General features: G+C 44.3%; 1 protein-coding gene across 1 annotated transcript in view; it reads left to right on the forward strand.

The window, feature by feature from the left end:
• Nucleotides 1-18,082, forward strand: part of MYBBP1A (MYB binding protein 1a) — a 62,230-nt gene that overhangs the window by 18,954 nt on the left and 25,194 nt on the right. Inside the window, exons 21-23 of the mRNA XM_072882596.1 lie at nt 706-817; nt 2,893-3,024; nt 4,886-4,954. Of these exons, the coding sequence (XP_072738697.1) occupies nt 706-817; nt 2,893-3,024; nt 4,886-4,954 (313 nt within the window). The remainder of the gene's footprint in view (nt 1-705; nt 818-2,892; nt 3,025-4,885; nt 4,955-18,082) is intronic.

Raw genomic sequence — 18,082 nt, forward strand, 5'->3', positions numbered from 1 at the left:
GGCTCTCGTGTAACTTGCAGGCAGTTTCACAATGACTTTCATACTCAGTCTGGGATTTCTCAGCACAACTGTGTCTGCAGCGGGTACCATGTTGCGTGGTTAACCCAGTGCCATCGGGCAGTGTTGGCTCTGCAGCAAACCTGGCTTGTGGCTGTACAGGAACCGTGGTACTTCCTGGCAACACAGGGCTGGCTGCATGTGCCGCGTGGCTCCCTGACAGCTTCCTGGTGGTGGCGGTCCCGAGTGGAGCTGTGCCCAGTAAATACAACATTTCACAAAAGCAGAAAGCTGTCTGCATGCTCTCACTTGATCTGCCTGAGTTCTCCAGGCGCACAGCAGCCTGGGCTGAGAGGGCTGCACTGCAGTGCTGGCTGAGCTATGCATGCTCGGAAATCCTGGGCAAATACAGAAGTCGTCAAGCAGTGCTAGTCAAAAGCATGAGCTCAAGGAAACCAGGCTGATAGTGGGGATGTTTGACTGCAGTGACAGATAATGAAATGATGCAGCCTCCTAAGATTTATTTGTCTTTAGGTCTGGCAAGAGTGGGTTAGACTGGGAGAAGGGGCCCTCTCGGGCTCTAAAGAGCCCCCCTTGGTACAGAATAAGCTGCCTGCATCATTTGATCTCTGCCCTCAGGTGCCTTTGCAGTGGCACTGTGACACTGTGGTAACTGCTATGTTCTCCCCTTTTCCTTTTCTTTTTTAGTGCCTCATTATACCTGCTCAAAGTTTTGAGAGGAAACACATCTGATAAATCATCAACTCTTCCTACCCCTCTGCTAGAGAAACAGAGCAACACCATCCCACAGGCTTGTCAGGTAAGAAAGCAGGCTGCTCTTGAGGCAGTGTTTTTTGCCAGTAAAGTTGCATTACCCCATTTTGCTGAGTGGGCCTTGCTTATGCAGTCTCACTGTTCCTGCTGCCTGCAGATACCTGTCTACATGATTTCTTTTCTGTATAGCTGTCAGAGGTTTGGGCTGAGTTATCTCAGGGTGAAGACAGTGTGGAGCAGCCCTGATTTCAGTGGTAGCAATTTGCAGGGAGACTCTTCATCTGGTTGTGCTATAGGTGTCTATTACTTGGGGAGCCTTAGTGTCTGGTTCCCTTTCACCTACTGTCTCTGCTGAATTTCACAGGTCTCTGAATTTGGTGACCCTATATATTGGGCAGCCCAGTCCAGTCACCTCCATAGAAACCTAGCAAGTAGTGTTTTGCTAGCATGATACTTGCCTCTGAACCTCTCAAATTATGTGCAGGAATTAGTGCCCTAATCCTGTTGACATTTTGTGGGGGAGGAGAATAAACAGAGCTACCTCATGACAAGGAAGGGCCTGGAAATTACAAACACTGAGATATTATTAGCGGCTGAAAAGATAGCCAATGTTTCTAAGGCTTAGTGAGAGACTGAGTGTGTTAATTCAAGCAGCTCTTTTTCTGTGCTGGGCCTTCCTGGAAAGAAAAACAAAGTGGGAGATCTGTGGGGAATATAAACAACATACTTGAAGTTGAGGCTAGAGTGAGACATGCTTCACAGCATCCTTCTGCAGCTTCACAGGGAAGGCTATTATTCCTGCGGGAACAGAGCTGTGGTCTTGACCAGCCAAGGACACAGCCAGCAGCTGAAGTGAGTTGCTGGTTTGAGGGAAGTGACACAGTTTAGTTTGTGTGATGCTGCTGGTGCTGACGTTGTGTTGGGGCCAGGAAGGTTTTGCAGCGGAGAACCAGAGACAAAGGTGTGGTGTGTTTCCAGTAAGCAGTGCTTTGTGAGCATAATCTGCAGCTTTTCAGTAAGCAGCAAAGTGGAACTAGAGCAGACCCTGTGATGCAGTGGCCAAATTTATGGAAAAGCCTGTTACTATAGATGACATTTTTTACAGTAAACATCTGCATGGGAGGAGGAATCAATTTTTTAACCTGCATGTATGTCAAAGTACAGAACTTGACTAGGAAACTGGAGTCATATATTTCAAGATCCATCTCCCCTGTTCCACTTTAGCCTGTGTTCAGCTGCAGTAGCACTGGGAGTTCAACCTGAGAACAGGACACAACATTAACATGGCTTCAACTTGCTATGGGGCCATGGAAAAATTGCTTGGGCAGAGGTTCGTAAAAGGCCCTTCACTATTGTGAAGGTCATGGCTTTGACCTCCTGGGCCTTAATTTTTCTTCCCAAAGAGCTGTGCTTCCCTGGCAATATGAGAACAGTCAGGAATGTCGGGATGCGATGCTCCGCACTTTGCTGTTCGTTCACCCCGTGTTGTTAGTTGAGATCCATATGGCTTGTGCAGGTCTCAGCTGGTTATTGCGTGTCTGGGTTTCTTGTTCCCCACCAGAGGGGGATATTAGAGCATTTACACTGTTCTGGGAGTGCTGGATCCCTGACCACAGCTAGGGCTTGTCTGCTGGGTACCTAGAAATCCTGGACATAGCTGCTAAGTGTATATAGATCTAGATATCTACATACACTAGTATCTACAGATTCAAATAGCTCTACAGCTGAGAACACCATGTGCACAGCACAGCTGCTGCAGGATGGTCTTTGAGTGCTCTGTGAACCTAGTATATGTTAGACATGCCCACCACAAACCCAGAAGTACAGCCCCCACACTACACCATACTACATGCAGTGTTTGTAGTCTTACTAGAAAGCTGTGCTGCTCTTCACTAACATGGTTATATGGCTATCGGTACTTGGGTGAGCATGTCTGGGGCCTACTTTGTTGTTTCTTCATGGTTCTGTGTTGTATCTCGTAGGCCTGTACCATATGAACTACTCAAGAATATTTAGTTGTTGGAAAAATCTGAGTGCGCTGGTAGAAATTAATTACTTCATTGCTAGTGATTCATCCTTGTGTTTCACTGGAAACTTTTTTGTTCTGCTTTTTCCCTATAGCTTTTGAGCACAGGTTGTTTGGATATGGAGAGGGTGACTGTAATATATCAGCAAGCACTGACACAGTTCTTGACTAAACGGAACAGTGCCCTTACAAGCTCCATGTTCAATGATCTCTTCAGACGCTTCCCGGTAAGTGTTGCTGACTGTGTGGTATGTTGTCTTCTGGTGGCTCCAAAGTACAGTTGTAATTCTGGGGAAAGTAGGGAGAGAAACTCCTCCACTTTATTGTGGGCTTTTAAAACTGCTGTAAGGTTTCCTAGGATCTTCACCTGCTCAGACTCTTAATACTGCGTGTTTTGATAGCAACGCTGCAGAAGGCCAAGATTTCATTTCTGGTTTGGATTGGGATACCGCATGGAGAACATAGATGAACAGAAGGCTGCTCTTTGAAGCACAGCCTAAGAAGCTCTAATTTTTTACCAGTATTCAAGACAATGTGGATGAGCAAGGTTTGCACAAAGGCAACAGGGGCCAGTTTGTTTAAACAGCTAATGTAGCTCTTGTCCAGCTTTGCTCTGACTGCATGCTCAGTTTATCAGTTTTCTTCCAAGAAGACTGTAGAGCGTAGAGTCTAATTGGAATCTGATATGCAAGCCGGATGTTCAGACAGTGTCAGTGTCTGAAATGTTTGAGGTATTTCCTGCAAACTTGACCTATGCCTGGAGCTGGTCTCCAGTATGAGGACAGACAGTTTTTAAGACACAGGCCTTGGGTCTGAATGTTGTACAGTTCTTCAGGGATTTTTAGGTCAGAGTGAGGTAAAGACAGTTGCCAGCAGCCCTTTCTCAAGGGCTTCAACCTTTTAGAATTGATGTCTGACAGGAGGGTGGGAGGAGACATAGGCTTGTGTAACTGGGGGAAGACGCTTTCAGGGTCTGAGGGAATCCATGCAGGAGAGAGTTCTTTTGCATACCAGGTTTCTTAGGACACCAGCCCATGATGCCACCCACATAAGTTAGTGAAATAGGGGGAAGAGAAGGGACAGCAAGCTTAAGATCCCATCTGCAGGTTTCTAGAGCCTGTGGATTCCATGTGACTGTTCCTTGCAGAAATATCTTTTAAAATATTTAAGCTCATCCCTTTTATAAAGAAAGGTAATGATATACACAGATACTGGCCTGTTTAAAGCTGAGCTTTGCCCACTTGCTAGAGCTATCTGTTCTTTTAGTAGTCTTCTTATCCCAAAAAATAAGCCATTTCAGGTGGTGTGGTTGGAATAACCATCTGCACAATATGTCAGTGAACCGTGCAGCAAACTGCTGTCGGGGCTTTGTCAGGGCCAGACCTTCCAGTGCCTGACAGACAACATTAGAGGTATGCCAGTAAGGTATTTGCAGTCCAGATGCTTTCTCATTTCTTGTGTCTGGATTCCTTGTGCCTCTCAATTTGGAAATATTTTGCCTATAAACATAGAAATTGGTGGATTAGGCCAGAAAAGAGGTTCATCAAGCTTTGCTGACAAGTACCCCTCCTCTAGAAAGGTTGTTTTGATCAAGACTTGTTGCAGGGGACAACTCTAAGGTAACCTGTCCTAGGGAGGCTTTCCTCCTGACACAGTTGTTTCTGGCCCCTTTGGCACGTGGGTTCAGATCTTTCCCCAAGCTCTGACATTCTCCAGTCTAAGTCGGGATGTTCTCCTTTGCCTCTGGGACTGTTCCTCTGCGCGAACTGAACTACCTACATAAAGTATCAGGCAGATGCAGACTTAAATCAAGAACGAGGCAGAACACAGGAGGTGAAATCTTTGCCTGATTTTTCCAATTTACGAGTTTTGCTGCTGATTTAGTTGTGATCAAGATTTCACTCAGGGCTGGTGTGAGCAAAGCTGTTAATTTTCAAATAAGCTGTTGCTGATATCTGGGCACTTTTCTTTCTTGTGGCATTTTCTTCTCACTCAAGAAGCTGTGTAAAATATAGACTGTTTTGCTTGAAAAACAAACCTGTCTGTCAGCAAACCAGTAATAAGAGATTGGGTCTTTCTTTGTTACAGATCATGTGTAAGCCATTAGTAGATATTCTTGTCAAGTCTATCACAGCGGGAGCCAGGCAACATCAGCAGGTAAGAAGGAAAGCAAACAAATAAAGCTGTATTAAATAGTCAATCGGAGAAGTCACTTAATCACGGCAGCTCAGATGGTGCTTAACACGTTTATTGCTGCCTTTAGGGCTGCCCAGTTTTGAGAAGTGGGCTTCCTGGGGGAGAGCTTTTGCAAATACTTCCTTGCTGCTTCAGGTATGTGACTGAAGTTGTGGAAGTAGCTTATATATTCAAAGTCACAGGGGTTCTTTGGTAGCATCTCCTTTAAAAACTGCCTGCAGCTTTCAGGGTTCAGGCCTGATTGTTGTAGGGGTTGCCTTCAGTCACTTATTCCTTGATTACTTTCTGATTGGTAAGATGTTCCTCTGTATTAATGCAGCATGTTGTAATCCTTGCCTCCTAATGCTAACTCGAGGTTAGCTTCTTGAGTCTGTTCCGCGCCTTGCCAGCTGTCCCGCATTTTCTAGGCCATGTGCTTCTGTGTCTAGTTGAAAACCACCTGTACTATAGATCTGATTTTTGATGGTTGATTGCATGTGCCTGACACACAAAATTAGTGGAACCTTATCAATAAAACATTGCAGGGTGACTGCACAGCTCACTGTTGCATGAGCAGGGAATGTGGCCTGTCTGGATTTCCACTGCAGCATGCGCTGCAGTGGGGGTGCCTTCCACGCAGTTAATAATCAAAACCCCTTTAGGCCAATAGCACTGTGTCTCAAACTTTCCCACCCCCTAGCTGTAACATGCATCTGTCCCCTGCAGAAGTCCATCCTAGATTGACCTTTATGTTTCGTAAATAGCTGTTTTATTGTTTCTGATCATTGGAGGGAATGTGGAGGGCTAGGTGTGGGTTTACTGTAAGGCTGCTTTCTATTGTCAGTGTAAATTGCATTTCAGGCTCTTTTACCCAACAGGAATGCCTCTGATTTAAACAAGAACAAAAAAAAAAAGAGAGTGAATTAAGCTATTAGTAATTTCAGTGGATAGAAATAAGGATGTGTTACACAAATAACAAACAAATTAATTATAAGGCACATACTTGATCCTATCCTCAAGAGACCAAGAACAGCATCCCAAGCAGACAGCTTCATTTATGTGGGTATTTTTGCTTCCCCACAGGGAATAGCATTGTCCTTCTTTCAGGGCTTCCACCGATATCTGCTCAAGCTTTGTTTCCAGAGCCTGTTTATCTGTGGGTGGGAGGAGTAGAGGAGGATGTGCAGTGCGCTGTTTGTGGGACACCCGATAGAGAACATGGATATACTACTGTTTGAACAAAGGTGACATGGAGAGTAAGCTATGTAAAGCCTACGGAGTTTGGAGTTGCAGCTTTATGTCTTTTTGCAGACTGCTTCCTTTTCAGGAATTCTGGCTTCCCCTCATCAAATGTCCAATTTGCCAGGTTTTCAATTAAATTTTCCCCCTGATTCTGAAGGCAAATGTGCCTTGGTGGTATCCTAGGGTGTATGGTAGAGGGGCAAGCTAGGTGGGTGTACGTGGCAAAGTGATGTCCTGGGTAAAGCAGGGGGATAACTTCTCTGGAGTCTCTGCAGCTCCTGGCGGCCTCTGGGGGAGTGAGGTGGAGGGGCTCAGGTACCAAAAGGGCTGTCCTAACTCAGAGTCCCGAAGACACCAAAGGACTCCTGATACCCTGACTTTGGCCAGCCCCGATGGTTGAGAGGCAAGTGGGGTAGTCTCCTGTTTTCAGCCCCTGAATATTGGCCTCTAATCTTTAAACTAGCTTAGTCCCAGAGGCATGAGGCTTAATTCCCCTTCTAACACTCCTGTTATTAATGCCAATCATTCTGGCTATGCCTGCTGCATCTGTATGAACAGCTAATCCCACTGTGATTTTTGACTTCTTGTCTCTGCGGATCCCTTTGGCAGGGAGTCCTCAGGGCCGTGTGGGGTGGGGAGAGCCGTGCTCTGCAAGGCAAGGGGGAGGCTCACAGCTGTGGCCAGGTGTCTTGTGTTAGCCTAGTAATGAACCCTGGGGCTCTCGCCCAGCAGGGCTGCTGGCCACTATCAGTTGGCCTGGGGGAGGCCTTTCCCACAGGAGTAGGAGAAGTGGATGTGCCTTCAGGTTGGGCTTCTAGGTAGTTTTGAACAAAAGGAAAAGTGGTTCATGGATGTGGTTCAAACCCCCTTGGATGTAAGGGGTTTTTTTTCGGAGTCTCCTCACCCTGAATACCTGGGAGTTTGTGAGAGCAGCATGGACGTGGGGGGTCTGTTCCATCTGTCCTCTCAGCCAGACTGGTCCCTGAGTTTTTTAAGGCCTTTAAGGCAAGATCTTGTGACCACTGGCGTACATGTCCAGCTCTTACTTCAGGGGTCTCTGCTCTTCCTGGGGCCTCTAGTGTAAAGTCAAACTCTATCACTAAGTGGTCACCCTGCACTAGACTGGTTGAGGTGATTTGCAGCACATTTCCCTGTGTGGTCAGTAAGCCACACAGTGTACAGCGAGGCCTGGACCTGCCTGGGCTCTTGTCAAAAAACAGCAAACCCAAACTGTATGTGAAATGTTGTTCCTGTGCCTTCTGTTGTGGGCTGCTGCAGCTCTGTTGAACTCAATTTCTGGGCAGTTGTAACTGAGAGAGGATCCTCTAGGAAATGCAGGAGCCGTTCAAATGCTGCTCAGTGGCGTTGGCATGAAGAGGAGCAGTCTGGCCTCTCCAACCCCAGCCATTTGTCCTGACCCTGGGGACCTCGCTGTCTGTCTGGTGCACAAATGTTCATGCAGTTACGTCACAAAATGGACGTGAGGATGATCTGGCTGAAAACTTATCTTCCCCTTGCACACATACTTCCCCCCCCCGCTTTTGCTGTGTTAAAATTAACTTGTTCAGGGCACAGGGGTATTCAGTTCAGGGGCAGGAGTGGCTGGGTGAAAGCTGTGATTTATTTCATCAAACGGCAGTGTTCGTTAACATGGAATTATGGCTTCTGTGAAGTGAGTACGAGAATATTGGAAAGTAGAGTTTGTCTGTGTGGACTGTTGGCTGTAGCTGATGACTCGAGCAACGGGGTCTTGCATTGCTGCAGCCCTTCTGTGCATCCTGTCTCCCTCAGTTGCTCACCTCTAAAACCCGGAGAATGTCGAACCCTCAACAGTGGCGTTGCGTCGGTAAAGATAGAGGTGTTTGTAGCTATCGGATGGGCGTTCCATGCCTTTCTGGGAGGTGCATTTCTTTGGCCTGTGTGATTGCTGTAGAGAAGGGTCTTTTGGAGATATCCAAAGGCAGCTGTATCAGAGGGTGCATCTTGATGCAAAGCTTAGCAGAAAAAAAGTAAGCTTTAGAACAAAAACTTTAGATAGTATGACTGAAATCAAGTCAGTCCTTTTCCTCTGACACTGTTCCTACATGCCTAAAGCAGCAGTAAGGTTGTTCACCTCCATATTGAAGTAATTTGTGAGATAAAACGAACGGCACTTTGGGGGGTGAGAGCTCTTAAGGCAATTTTAAACCTGGCTCACAGTGGTTGGGTTGGTAGGTTTTCCTAGCAGTAAGCTCAACCTGTATAACAAGTTTTAAACTGGAAAGGTGAATTTGCAATGGTCTTACTGAGACTGAACTTGAAACTGAAGCGTGTACATGTGGCCAAGTTCTGTTCCTCTGATGTTACTCCTGGAGTGTGGATGCCTGCAGGAGACAGTAATACAACAGTTTCCCTGGAAAAGGAAAGAGCTGGAGAGATTGGTGTCAGTTATGAGTGGGGGAACAAAGGGCAAGCGATGCTTGACCCCAGGGAAGGGGAGTTGTCATCCCACCCTGAATTCACTTAGTGCCTGTTTAAATGTATAGATCAGAAAGATACAAGATGAAAATCTGTGTGACAGTGGATCTTCAAAATCACCTTGTTTCAGGGAGCTCATGCATCTCACCTTTTGTGAGACCATACTGACCGCAGGACACTATGAATCATATTCTGCCAGTTCAAATGCACTGTGACTCTGCCAGCTGGTGCTTTGAATGCTCAGTGTTACCTGTTGGCTGGCCTACTTTTCGAACTCTGCATTTCTTGAAGCGTGGAGCTAAAGAAGAAAGACTGCTGCCCCAAAGGTGCCTGTATACGAGTTAAAATGCTTCAGGCTTTTAAAAAATGAACACACTAACATTTGGGTGTCTTTCATTTATTGAACTGAGAAATATGGTGGGTTTTGCTGTGGTTTGTTTGGTTTTTTTTACTACAGTAGGAGTCGGCATCTTTTTCCTAAACTTTGATTGATCCTTGCTTTCCCAGATGTATAAGTTAAACCAACATATAACTTAAAGCTGCAGTGTTTTCTCAGAATACAGCCTGCCTCATGCCTGTGATGTGTTCTTGCACTGTTGTCTACTGTAGAAAGAAGTGGATAGGAATTGTATGAAATCACTAGATTGTAAGCAGTTACTATGAAGCTTTTCAAGAGGACCTTTAGTGTGTGAGAAGTGCTACAAGTTAAAGTAAAAAAGAAGGTGGTAAAGAATGAAATTTTTTGGGTAGTCTAATCCAGCTTGTTGGATATGGTTCTGAGGTCCTGAAAATCAGTTACACTAACGATGACCTTTTACTTGCTGTAATGGCCAGCAGAAATATCTTCAGTGGTAGAAAAATGGGACCAGTGCACACCTGATGATCTTTTTGTACATATAGGCAGATTTGATAGCTTTCTCTTGCCGAGAAGGTGCTTACACCTGAGTAAAGTGTAGCTAACATTTTTAGAATCCCGTACCTGCATGCATACCTGCATACATATATACGCTTTAAGTAGCTTAGGTACAAATGACAGCTAGGGATATAGTCTTCAGTGATAAGACCAGTATGGGAAAATGACAAGTCATCAAAAATGGAGCTTGTGTTATGCCTTTGAGTTGACCTAGTGCTAATGAATTGTATTAAGCTTCTGGCGCAGATGATCCCATTGGCAGTGCAAAGCCTTGCAATTAGCCAGGCAGAATGTGTGTGGTGCTAAGAGGTGGGGGAGGCTTGTGCTGTTTTGTTGACTAAGGATGTTACTGTCAGTCTGATGCCTTCCACAAGCACTAAACACATTCTCTCAAATTCTGTTTAGAAAAAAGATGCGTGTGAGCTTGTTCTCACTTCCTCCTTTCTTAATGCAATTTGATCTTAGTACTGCAATTGTTTTCCAGGAGACCTTGACCTTCAAATTACTTCCTTGTGCCTTGTTTCAGTGGGTGCAGTGTTGCTTTTTCAATACGCACAGAAGGCTTGTCTCTTTGACTTGTGCTGATGGAGTGTAAACTAGGGATCAAGATGTGTTTAATTTAATGATTGTTGCATGACTCAGCTACGTACCAGAACCCTCCTGAGCCTTAGGTGAGGAATGTCTTCCTGGTTTATTTTTAGCAGCATCAGTATGATGAGCATAGCTACAGTAACATCTTGTTCTGTAACTGTGTGCGGTCTTGGGCTGTCCCTCTGATGCTGTTACAGCACAAACCCCTCTGTGGTGCATTGTTAATTGTAGTGAGGTTCTGAATGCAGTGCCCCCCCCTGCTCCATTCTTTTGCATGCTGGGGCTGCCAGAGGACTGGATGAGTCCGTGAACTAATGCTTCTACCCTAATAACTTAACTCTGTTAGTCTGAGGATCAGGTGAAGAAGGAAGATGTGTGGCTGGTTACATTATGGTACCCAGGCTTACTGCTGATGCAGGGTTCTGCAGGCAAGTGCATACTCCAGGTGCCAGCTCTGAACTGGAAGCAGGCTGAAGCACAGCCTCTCTGGAAGCCTGGACTGGAACAACCATGCTTTTCCATGAGAAATCCAGCCTGTTGACCAACGGTATTGGAACCAGTTTGGAAAGGAAGACTAGTAAATGAAACATCCATTGCTACCAGGAGTAAGGTGTTGTCCCCATCTCGCTTGTGCTGGCAGACACTTAGACCACTTCTAGTCTGTAACTTTTTCCTAGGGTTTAGGCAAATACCTGTCCCATGTTCTTTTCCTTTGGGACAGGCGCTAGGAGTGTACATTTCAACACAGTTACTAAGAGCCTTTGCAATTATTTCTGCATTGTGGTCACACATCAGTTTGGATATATCCCTGCCTTCTTGTTTACATTTAAAGCTATATTGATTGAGGATGTTGCAGTAGCTGGGAGCATAATGATGCTATATTTGTCCATCAGGTGAGTTTATTTTCTATGATGTGGCTAGAACTCTGCAAAGCTGATGTAAGTGCAGAGCTGTCATGAAGCTAATAAAAGTAATTTTACTAAATGTGGAGATGAGAATGGGCACTGAGAGTTCAAAATGTCATCTTATGTCATATAGATTCATTAATGTTTCAAAAAGTGTTTTTATAAAGCAGTCTGTGACAAGGAAGCCTTTAAGATCTATCTAATAGATAGTGTATTTTAGGTAAGTTGCTAATTAATCTTGGTGCTTTGGCAGTCTCCCCAAAGGGATCAAACATATATAGACACAATTTTACAGAACTGAAGCAATTCTGTGCCAGAGCTGCCATCACCAGAAGAGTAAAATATGATCCCAAAGTCCTGCCAAAGAGGCCTTGGCTGGTTGACAGTTATCCTTCTGAATGGTTTAAGTTCTTTGTAAATATCTAAGTTAAAAAGTAATTAAACTTTAATACAGCAAGAACAGTAAAAGCACTGCAAAGCATCAGAAGCCAGCACCCCTCTGTGTGTATATGTGAGAGTATTCCTCCTTGTGCTGTGATAGATGAATGGATCACTACATTAATGCACTGCGCCTTGCCTGCATTCTCACAGATAGTTTCCAGCAGGTGGTATAGGAAGGACTTGTTGTGGAATATTTTGCATAAGCTGTTACTAAAAATGAAGCAAAATAAACCTCCCCAGATAAGTACCAGCACCAGTTCAACTCTACCTCCTTTGTATCAGAAATGAGAACCAGGCTGCTGATGCTAGCTAAGCAACAGGCCACGACTGAAGGGTACCATTCCTTCAAAGCATCCTCCGTCCCCTTGCAGAGATGGGACATGCTGCGCCTGTGTCCTCCACAGAGGTGTCACTAGGGGGAGGGCTCGTCCCAGGGTCCGGTTGAGGTGAGCAGACCTTCAGAGGGTGAGTTACCCACAGGCAGTGATAGCTTCTTGTGTGAGGTAGTGTTAGAGTGGCTGTTGCCTGCAGACTTCTTTTTTGTCTTCCTCTGTTCAGTACGCACCCTCTCTTCAATGAAGAGAAATCATTTGCAGCTGGAAAATGTATGTCAAACTGACATGCTTTGGCTCCAGTCAGTGTCCTACTCCTGTTCCTGTTTTTGTTTTGTGTAAGGAGATGGTCAAGGAGATCCTGTGTTTTGCAAGGTAAAGCTGAACTATGGGTGGGCTCTTGCACATTTTTGAGCTATCATGAGCCAGCAAAGCCCTGTGACATGTACTAGCTCTAGGTATGTAAACTGTCCCTCTGAAGTTGAAGGGGGAACAGTTGAATGCTTAAGTGCTTTGCTGGGTCAGGGCCAGAGTGCTCTACATTTTTGTGTAGAGATTTTTAATTCCTAGACCTTTAGGATGGTTGCGGATGTGGATTATTGCATCCCAACCTTTCATTTTTGAGCGTGTGTCTTGCATTGGGAGAGCTTAAAGAAACTATCTTCCTTGGGCGAGTTGGAGGATGTTGACAGCATCTATAAATAGTCTCCAATGTTCTTTGGAAAGGTGTCTGATGCCATAGTAAAACGTAGCTCTCTCTGATGAACTGTTTTAGAAGGCATGTTTCTCTCTCCTTTTCTGAAAATTTTAAAAGATCTGTTTAAATTTTTCAGAGCCTCCTGACAGCATTTAAGCTGAGTGTTTGAAATCCCATGGCAGGAGTTTTTACTTGGATTACTTACATTGAGAACTCTGTGTGCTTGTGGTGTATTTCAGTTGAATGAGGGACCCCTGTCACTGAGTCTGCAGGGTCTCTTTGGAGCGTCCGGCATGTTGTTAGCTGTTTATGGTTGTTTATTTTTTCCATTGTTGTGGTTTAACCCCAGTCAGCAACCAAGCACCACACAGCCACTCGCTCACCCTCTCCCCCCCGCACCTGATGGGATGGGGCAGTGAATCGGGGAAAAAAGTAAAACCTGTGGGTTGAGATAAAGGCAGTTTAAGAGGACAGCAGGGAAAGAGAAAATAATAATGATAAAAGAATGTACAAAACAAGTGATGCACAATGCAATTGCTCACCACCCACTGAACAATGCCCAGCCAGTCCCTGAGCAGCGATCGCTGCTCCCCAGCCAGCTCCCTGTTTCTACACTGCGCATGACGCCATATGGTATGGAACAGCCCTTTGGGCAGTGTGGGTCAGCTGTCCTGGCTGTGCTCCCTCCCAGCTCCTTGTGCACCTGGCAGAGCATGGGGAGCTGAAAAGTCCTTGGTTTAGTGTAAGCACTGCCTAGCAACAACTAAACCATCAGTGTGTTATCACGTTATTCTCATGCTAAATCCAAAACAGCACTATAGCAGCTACTAGGAAGAAATTAACTCTATCCCAGCTGAAACCAGGACACCGTCATATTGGGGGTTTTTTTGTTGTATTTCTTGGTGCCTTTTAATGGTCCCCGTGTCTTTTGCAAAAAGTGTCTAGCAGATAGATGCCTGCATTGCCCACGTACAAATCCATAATGATAGCAGGCATTAATTGACTGGCACAGAGAAACTGCCCTCTTAGCAGTCCCAGTCTTTATACTCCACCATATTTGGTACAGCACAAACAGAAGATGAAAAAGCTCCTACTTGCCTCTTTATTCTGATTCTGGAGATACAGACTGTTTATTCTGCTCACTACTGTTGAGCTGATTGTGTTGGTGATCATGTAGCAAATCCTCAGTAATGGAGGAAACATTCTAGTCTGTTGCTGGGAAGAAATAAGAAAATTAAAAGGTCACATACGCTTTAGTTGTTACCGTAGGCACAGCTTCTGGCAAGAGCTATCCAAGGATGGGACAGATCAGTAGCATTAACAGCCCTGCATATCGGATGGGCTTGCTGAGTTAGATATATACCATATTGCAGTGATTTTCCAAGACTGAGTAATTTCCTAGCCTACTAAATTAAACTTGCCATCTGACACATGGGGAGTTGATAGTTTTTAAAAAGAGAGTGAACCACCCAAGTGTGTTCTGCTCAGCCTGACAAACATAGCCCCTTCGACAATTTGATGAGTAGATACTTGTGTAGAGCAAATGGGAAAAGTTTGCTTGGAGGCAAGGTCATTGCCATATATTCAATAACAGCATAACAAAAACAGGAGGGGAAGAAATGTCTGTGGTTGTAATTAAATTGGTGACTATCTCAGTTGCATGGGCTTGAGTTATATTCATGCTACAAAATATTACAAAAACATTAAGATAGAATCCTGTTCTGTTGAAGTTCTGGGTAGTGATTTCTGCTGTGTTTACAGTGGGCTATTGGATCTTGGTTTGGAAATACTAGCAAGTGTGTTGGAAGGGTGTTTTGTTGGCAAGTGAAGAAAGATTAGGGCTTCTGCAGCCTAAAATGAAATGTCAACCTGGGCTGTATTCACTGTCAAGGATGTTCTTAAGAGTTCATGTAGAAAGTAGTAGGTCCCTTTTTGTTGTTGTTTGGGGGTGGGAGAGGAATGGGGTTGGGCTGCTTCTGTTTCTCCTTTCCTTGGCATGTATTAAAATGCCACTCTGCAAAAGGGAAAGCACAAGAAAGGAGTTCGGATTTCTCTGCAGGATTCTCAGCAACCTCCTAGCAGAATAGGGTCTCAAGCTACGTCCCTCTCCCCAAGGGCAATGTGCAGTCTGTCATGTCATGGTGCTTCTCTTAGTGGATTCTGCAAAATGAAAAGGTCTGCTGGCAAGTGTCCGAATTAAATCTACAAAGTTCAACCCAGTACAATTTCCAACTTTTTTTTTTTTGCTTAGCAATGCTGTTTATTTCAGTGTTCCAAGCTAACAATTTTACTGATGTTTCAGTACTTTTTTTTTATACTGCTTGAAAGCTAAACTTCAATAGTTGATGTTTGAGTGAATTGGAATTCTAATTTCTCATTATCTGCTGATAAATGTTCTCAAAAGATGAAAACCTTTGTCCTTGCAACATCAAGACTGGTCTAGTGAATTGGGGACAGCAGCTAAAAGGCACACAGTGCCTAGACAACGTGGCTTTTTTTTGAATGCGTACTGCTCTTCAATCTCCTAAATTACTAAATTTGACTTTAGCAAAGTCTCTTTAAATAGGCTGCATTATGCGGTAGCTGCCTTCTGAATAGCCTGAAGAAAATCCTATTGCATGTCTCTCCTGAATTGAGGAAAATTGGCTTTGTTGTGCAGAGGAGACATCTGGCTTAGAAAGTGTTGGGAGGAGCAGCCAGGTGAGAGAAGTGGAGGGGACAGTTTTGGTTTTGGTCTTACCAACATGTGCAAGTAACTTGAGGTGTCAGTGGAGCTTCCTGATGTTTGATAATACAATGTGTATGTGTGTAAACTAAAAATTGACAAAATGAAAGCTTTGGGGATAGGTTGTTTTTTTTCTTCAAGAGGAAAGCCAGGGTCGAGAGAAAGGATAGTGCCCCAGATGATTTCACAAGAGGTTTCTTGATATTTGGTAATGTTTCTTTGAGCCTCAGCTACTGGGACATTCTGTGAGAATCTTTGCTTTTATTTCTTAACAAAAGGTCATTTCTTGCCCTGGTGTTTAGAGTGAGGAGGTTGTAAAAGCGAAGTGGAAGTGCTCCAAAATAAACAGTGCCATATTAAGAAACTAAATTGTCTTAGATTATTATTATTTTTTTAAAAATGTGACTTTGTTCTTAACTTGGGAGAGAAGTGTATTTGGGAGTGGAGAGGGAAATGGGCATATTTCCTGATTGTTATTATTATTTTTTAATGTGGGAAGGGAGAGGCTTGGATGCATGGCACAGAATCCATTGCTGTTCTTTTCTCCTCTGGTCTCAGTATGCCCTATGGTACCAATATTCGCCACCAATGTTTCAGTCCTGTAATTGGGCGTTACAGAAAAAGCAAGAAAACATCAGTGCTCATGGGTGCTAATCTGTGTTCTGCTACTGATTTATCTTGTGTTCTCGTGGCTCACTTAATTATGGCATCTTTTCATTTTTCAAGAATTTAAGATAATAAGATACTGACTTTTTTTTTGGAGGGAAACGTTAAGACTGATTGGCCTTTCTGATATGGTAAGTGGTTACCCCTGGGAGAAATTAATCTCTGTGTTCACCAAAGCAGCAGACCAATATATGGATTGTTCTGTATGGATTGCTGTGTCCTGAGGTTCTGCCTGTTGGCTTCTGGTGAAAGAAGAGCACAAGGTAAATAGTGGCTTCCCCAGCCCTGAATGCTCACTAGCTGTATCTTTGTTGTATGCAAATGAAATATTCAAAGCTAGTATCTAATCCCATCAGCCAGGCCTGGCCCAGGAGTCCAGTGTGTTGTTTTATATTTTCATTGTTTTGACTGCCCAAATGTCCTGCAGACCCTTCATCTTGGGCAGAAAGCCTGCCAGTGAAGCCCAGTATTTAATGTGCCGATATCCTCTGAAAAATCGTGGTGTCAAGTCTTCTCCCTGTGTGTACTGACTCATCTCTACTGCCTTTAAAATCTAGCAACATCTTATTTCTGTCAGTAGTTCTTGTTAGATCGTGGTGATTGTAGGAGGGAGCTTTGATATTTTTTTTTTAAATATTATTTTTTAATATTTTTTTCCCCCCCTCCTTTCCCAGCTGCTGACAGAACAATGCTGAAGGAAGCAGCTATACGTTTGCCCACTTGTACTGGGCACAAATGTCCTGTTGCAGTGAGCAGGCTCTCACAAATGGGCTCCTCTGGTTAGGCAAGTGCAAGATGAGGTTTTTGCTCTGACAAGAACATCCTCCAGAGCACTGTTTGCAGAGGAACCAAGCATGGAAAAAATCCACTCCTCAGCAGCAGTGGGGAGAATGTGATTTGCAGAGTCCCTGATTAAACAAATTAAGTAATGATGTTTTAGGGAATGAGGAAACCTGTATGTAAGTGAATACTGTATATATGCCCTGGTATGTAGGCAGGCTGCTCCAGTGTCTCGACTGCTAGTGCTGGGTTCTCTGCTGGCTCAAGTACATTTAAAAAACCATACTAGCGTGACTTTGTCAGTGAAGGCAATGACTATTTTTACCTGTAGGGCTAAGGCTGACATAACTAGTGTAGGTGCAGCTGCATTATGTAAAGGTGCTTTCTATGGGGTGTAGCTCATTCCACATTTTCAGCCAGATTGAGCGGTGGTGGTTTAAGTGCTTGTGTCTTGCAATAGCTGTTTTCATGTTGTGGAGGAGGAGGATGTGCCGGCATAGCTAATGTGATAAAACTTTCTGTAGTGTAGACAAGTACTGAGTAGCAGCCGAATGAAGTTAACAGCCCATCTGATCGATGCGACAGCTGCTGTTCAGAGCCTTGGGAATAGTAGTAGAATTGTATAGCTTTCTTAACTTCTCATTGCTGCTGCTTAAAGCAAGACATCTGAGCCATGGGTGAAGAGGTTTATGAAGGATAATAAAAATAACAAGGAGAGGGGAGTCTGCAGGAGGGGTAGAAAGATGGAGATTTCTTCACAGTCAGTTTTGTCTCAATTGCTGTCTTCCAGGGAGCTTTGTTCTTTTTCAGTAAGCAAGGTTTTACTAACCTTAAATCCAAAAGCAGAGCTTCCACAGGAGGGACCAAGATCTGAGTGTAGCACCACATCCTGTGCAAGTTTTCCCCCACTTGCAGGTGTTTTAGCAAGAGATTTCCACCATCCCTGAGTCATTGGTGTTGAGCCTCTATCATGGAGGTGAGACCCAATTCGCCTGCTACTGAAGGGACTTAGCACTCCACCTAGCAGGTGATGAGCAGGTGATTGCTTTTCCATTTTTCCATTATGCTGAGATAGTGACTGGCAAGTTGGCCCACGCTAGGAATTACTGGGGTCATATGTTTCAGCAGCTTAAGAGGACACACAAACCCTTGTGTTTGCAAACCACTGTCTAGCTTGTTTAGAAACTAGCTAGAGAGGGGGACATTGGCTGTTTCAGTGGTTTAGAAATAAAAGTTAACATTAAAAAAACCACAAACCCAACAGAGTTCACTGCTAATTTTTTGCACTCAAGAAGGCCTAAACAGATCATCTACATGATGATGATCAAATGAGCAAAATGTGTCTTGTGTGACAATTATTT

This window comes from Ciconia boyciana, chromosome 17 (genome assembly GCF_034638445.1).
Source record: "Ciconia boyciana chromosome 17, ASM3463844v1, whole genome shotgun sequence".
Classification (NCBI taxonomy): domain Eukaryota; kingdom Metazoa; phylum Chordata; class Aves; order Ciconiiformes; family Ciconiidae; genus Ciconia; species Ciconia boyciana.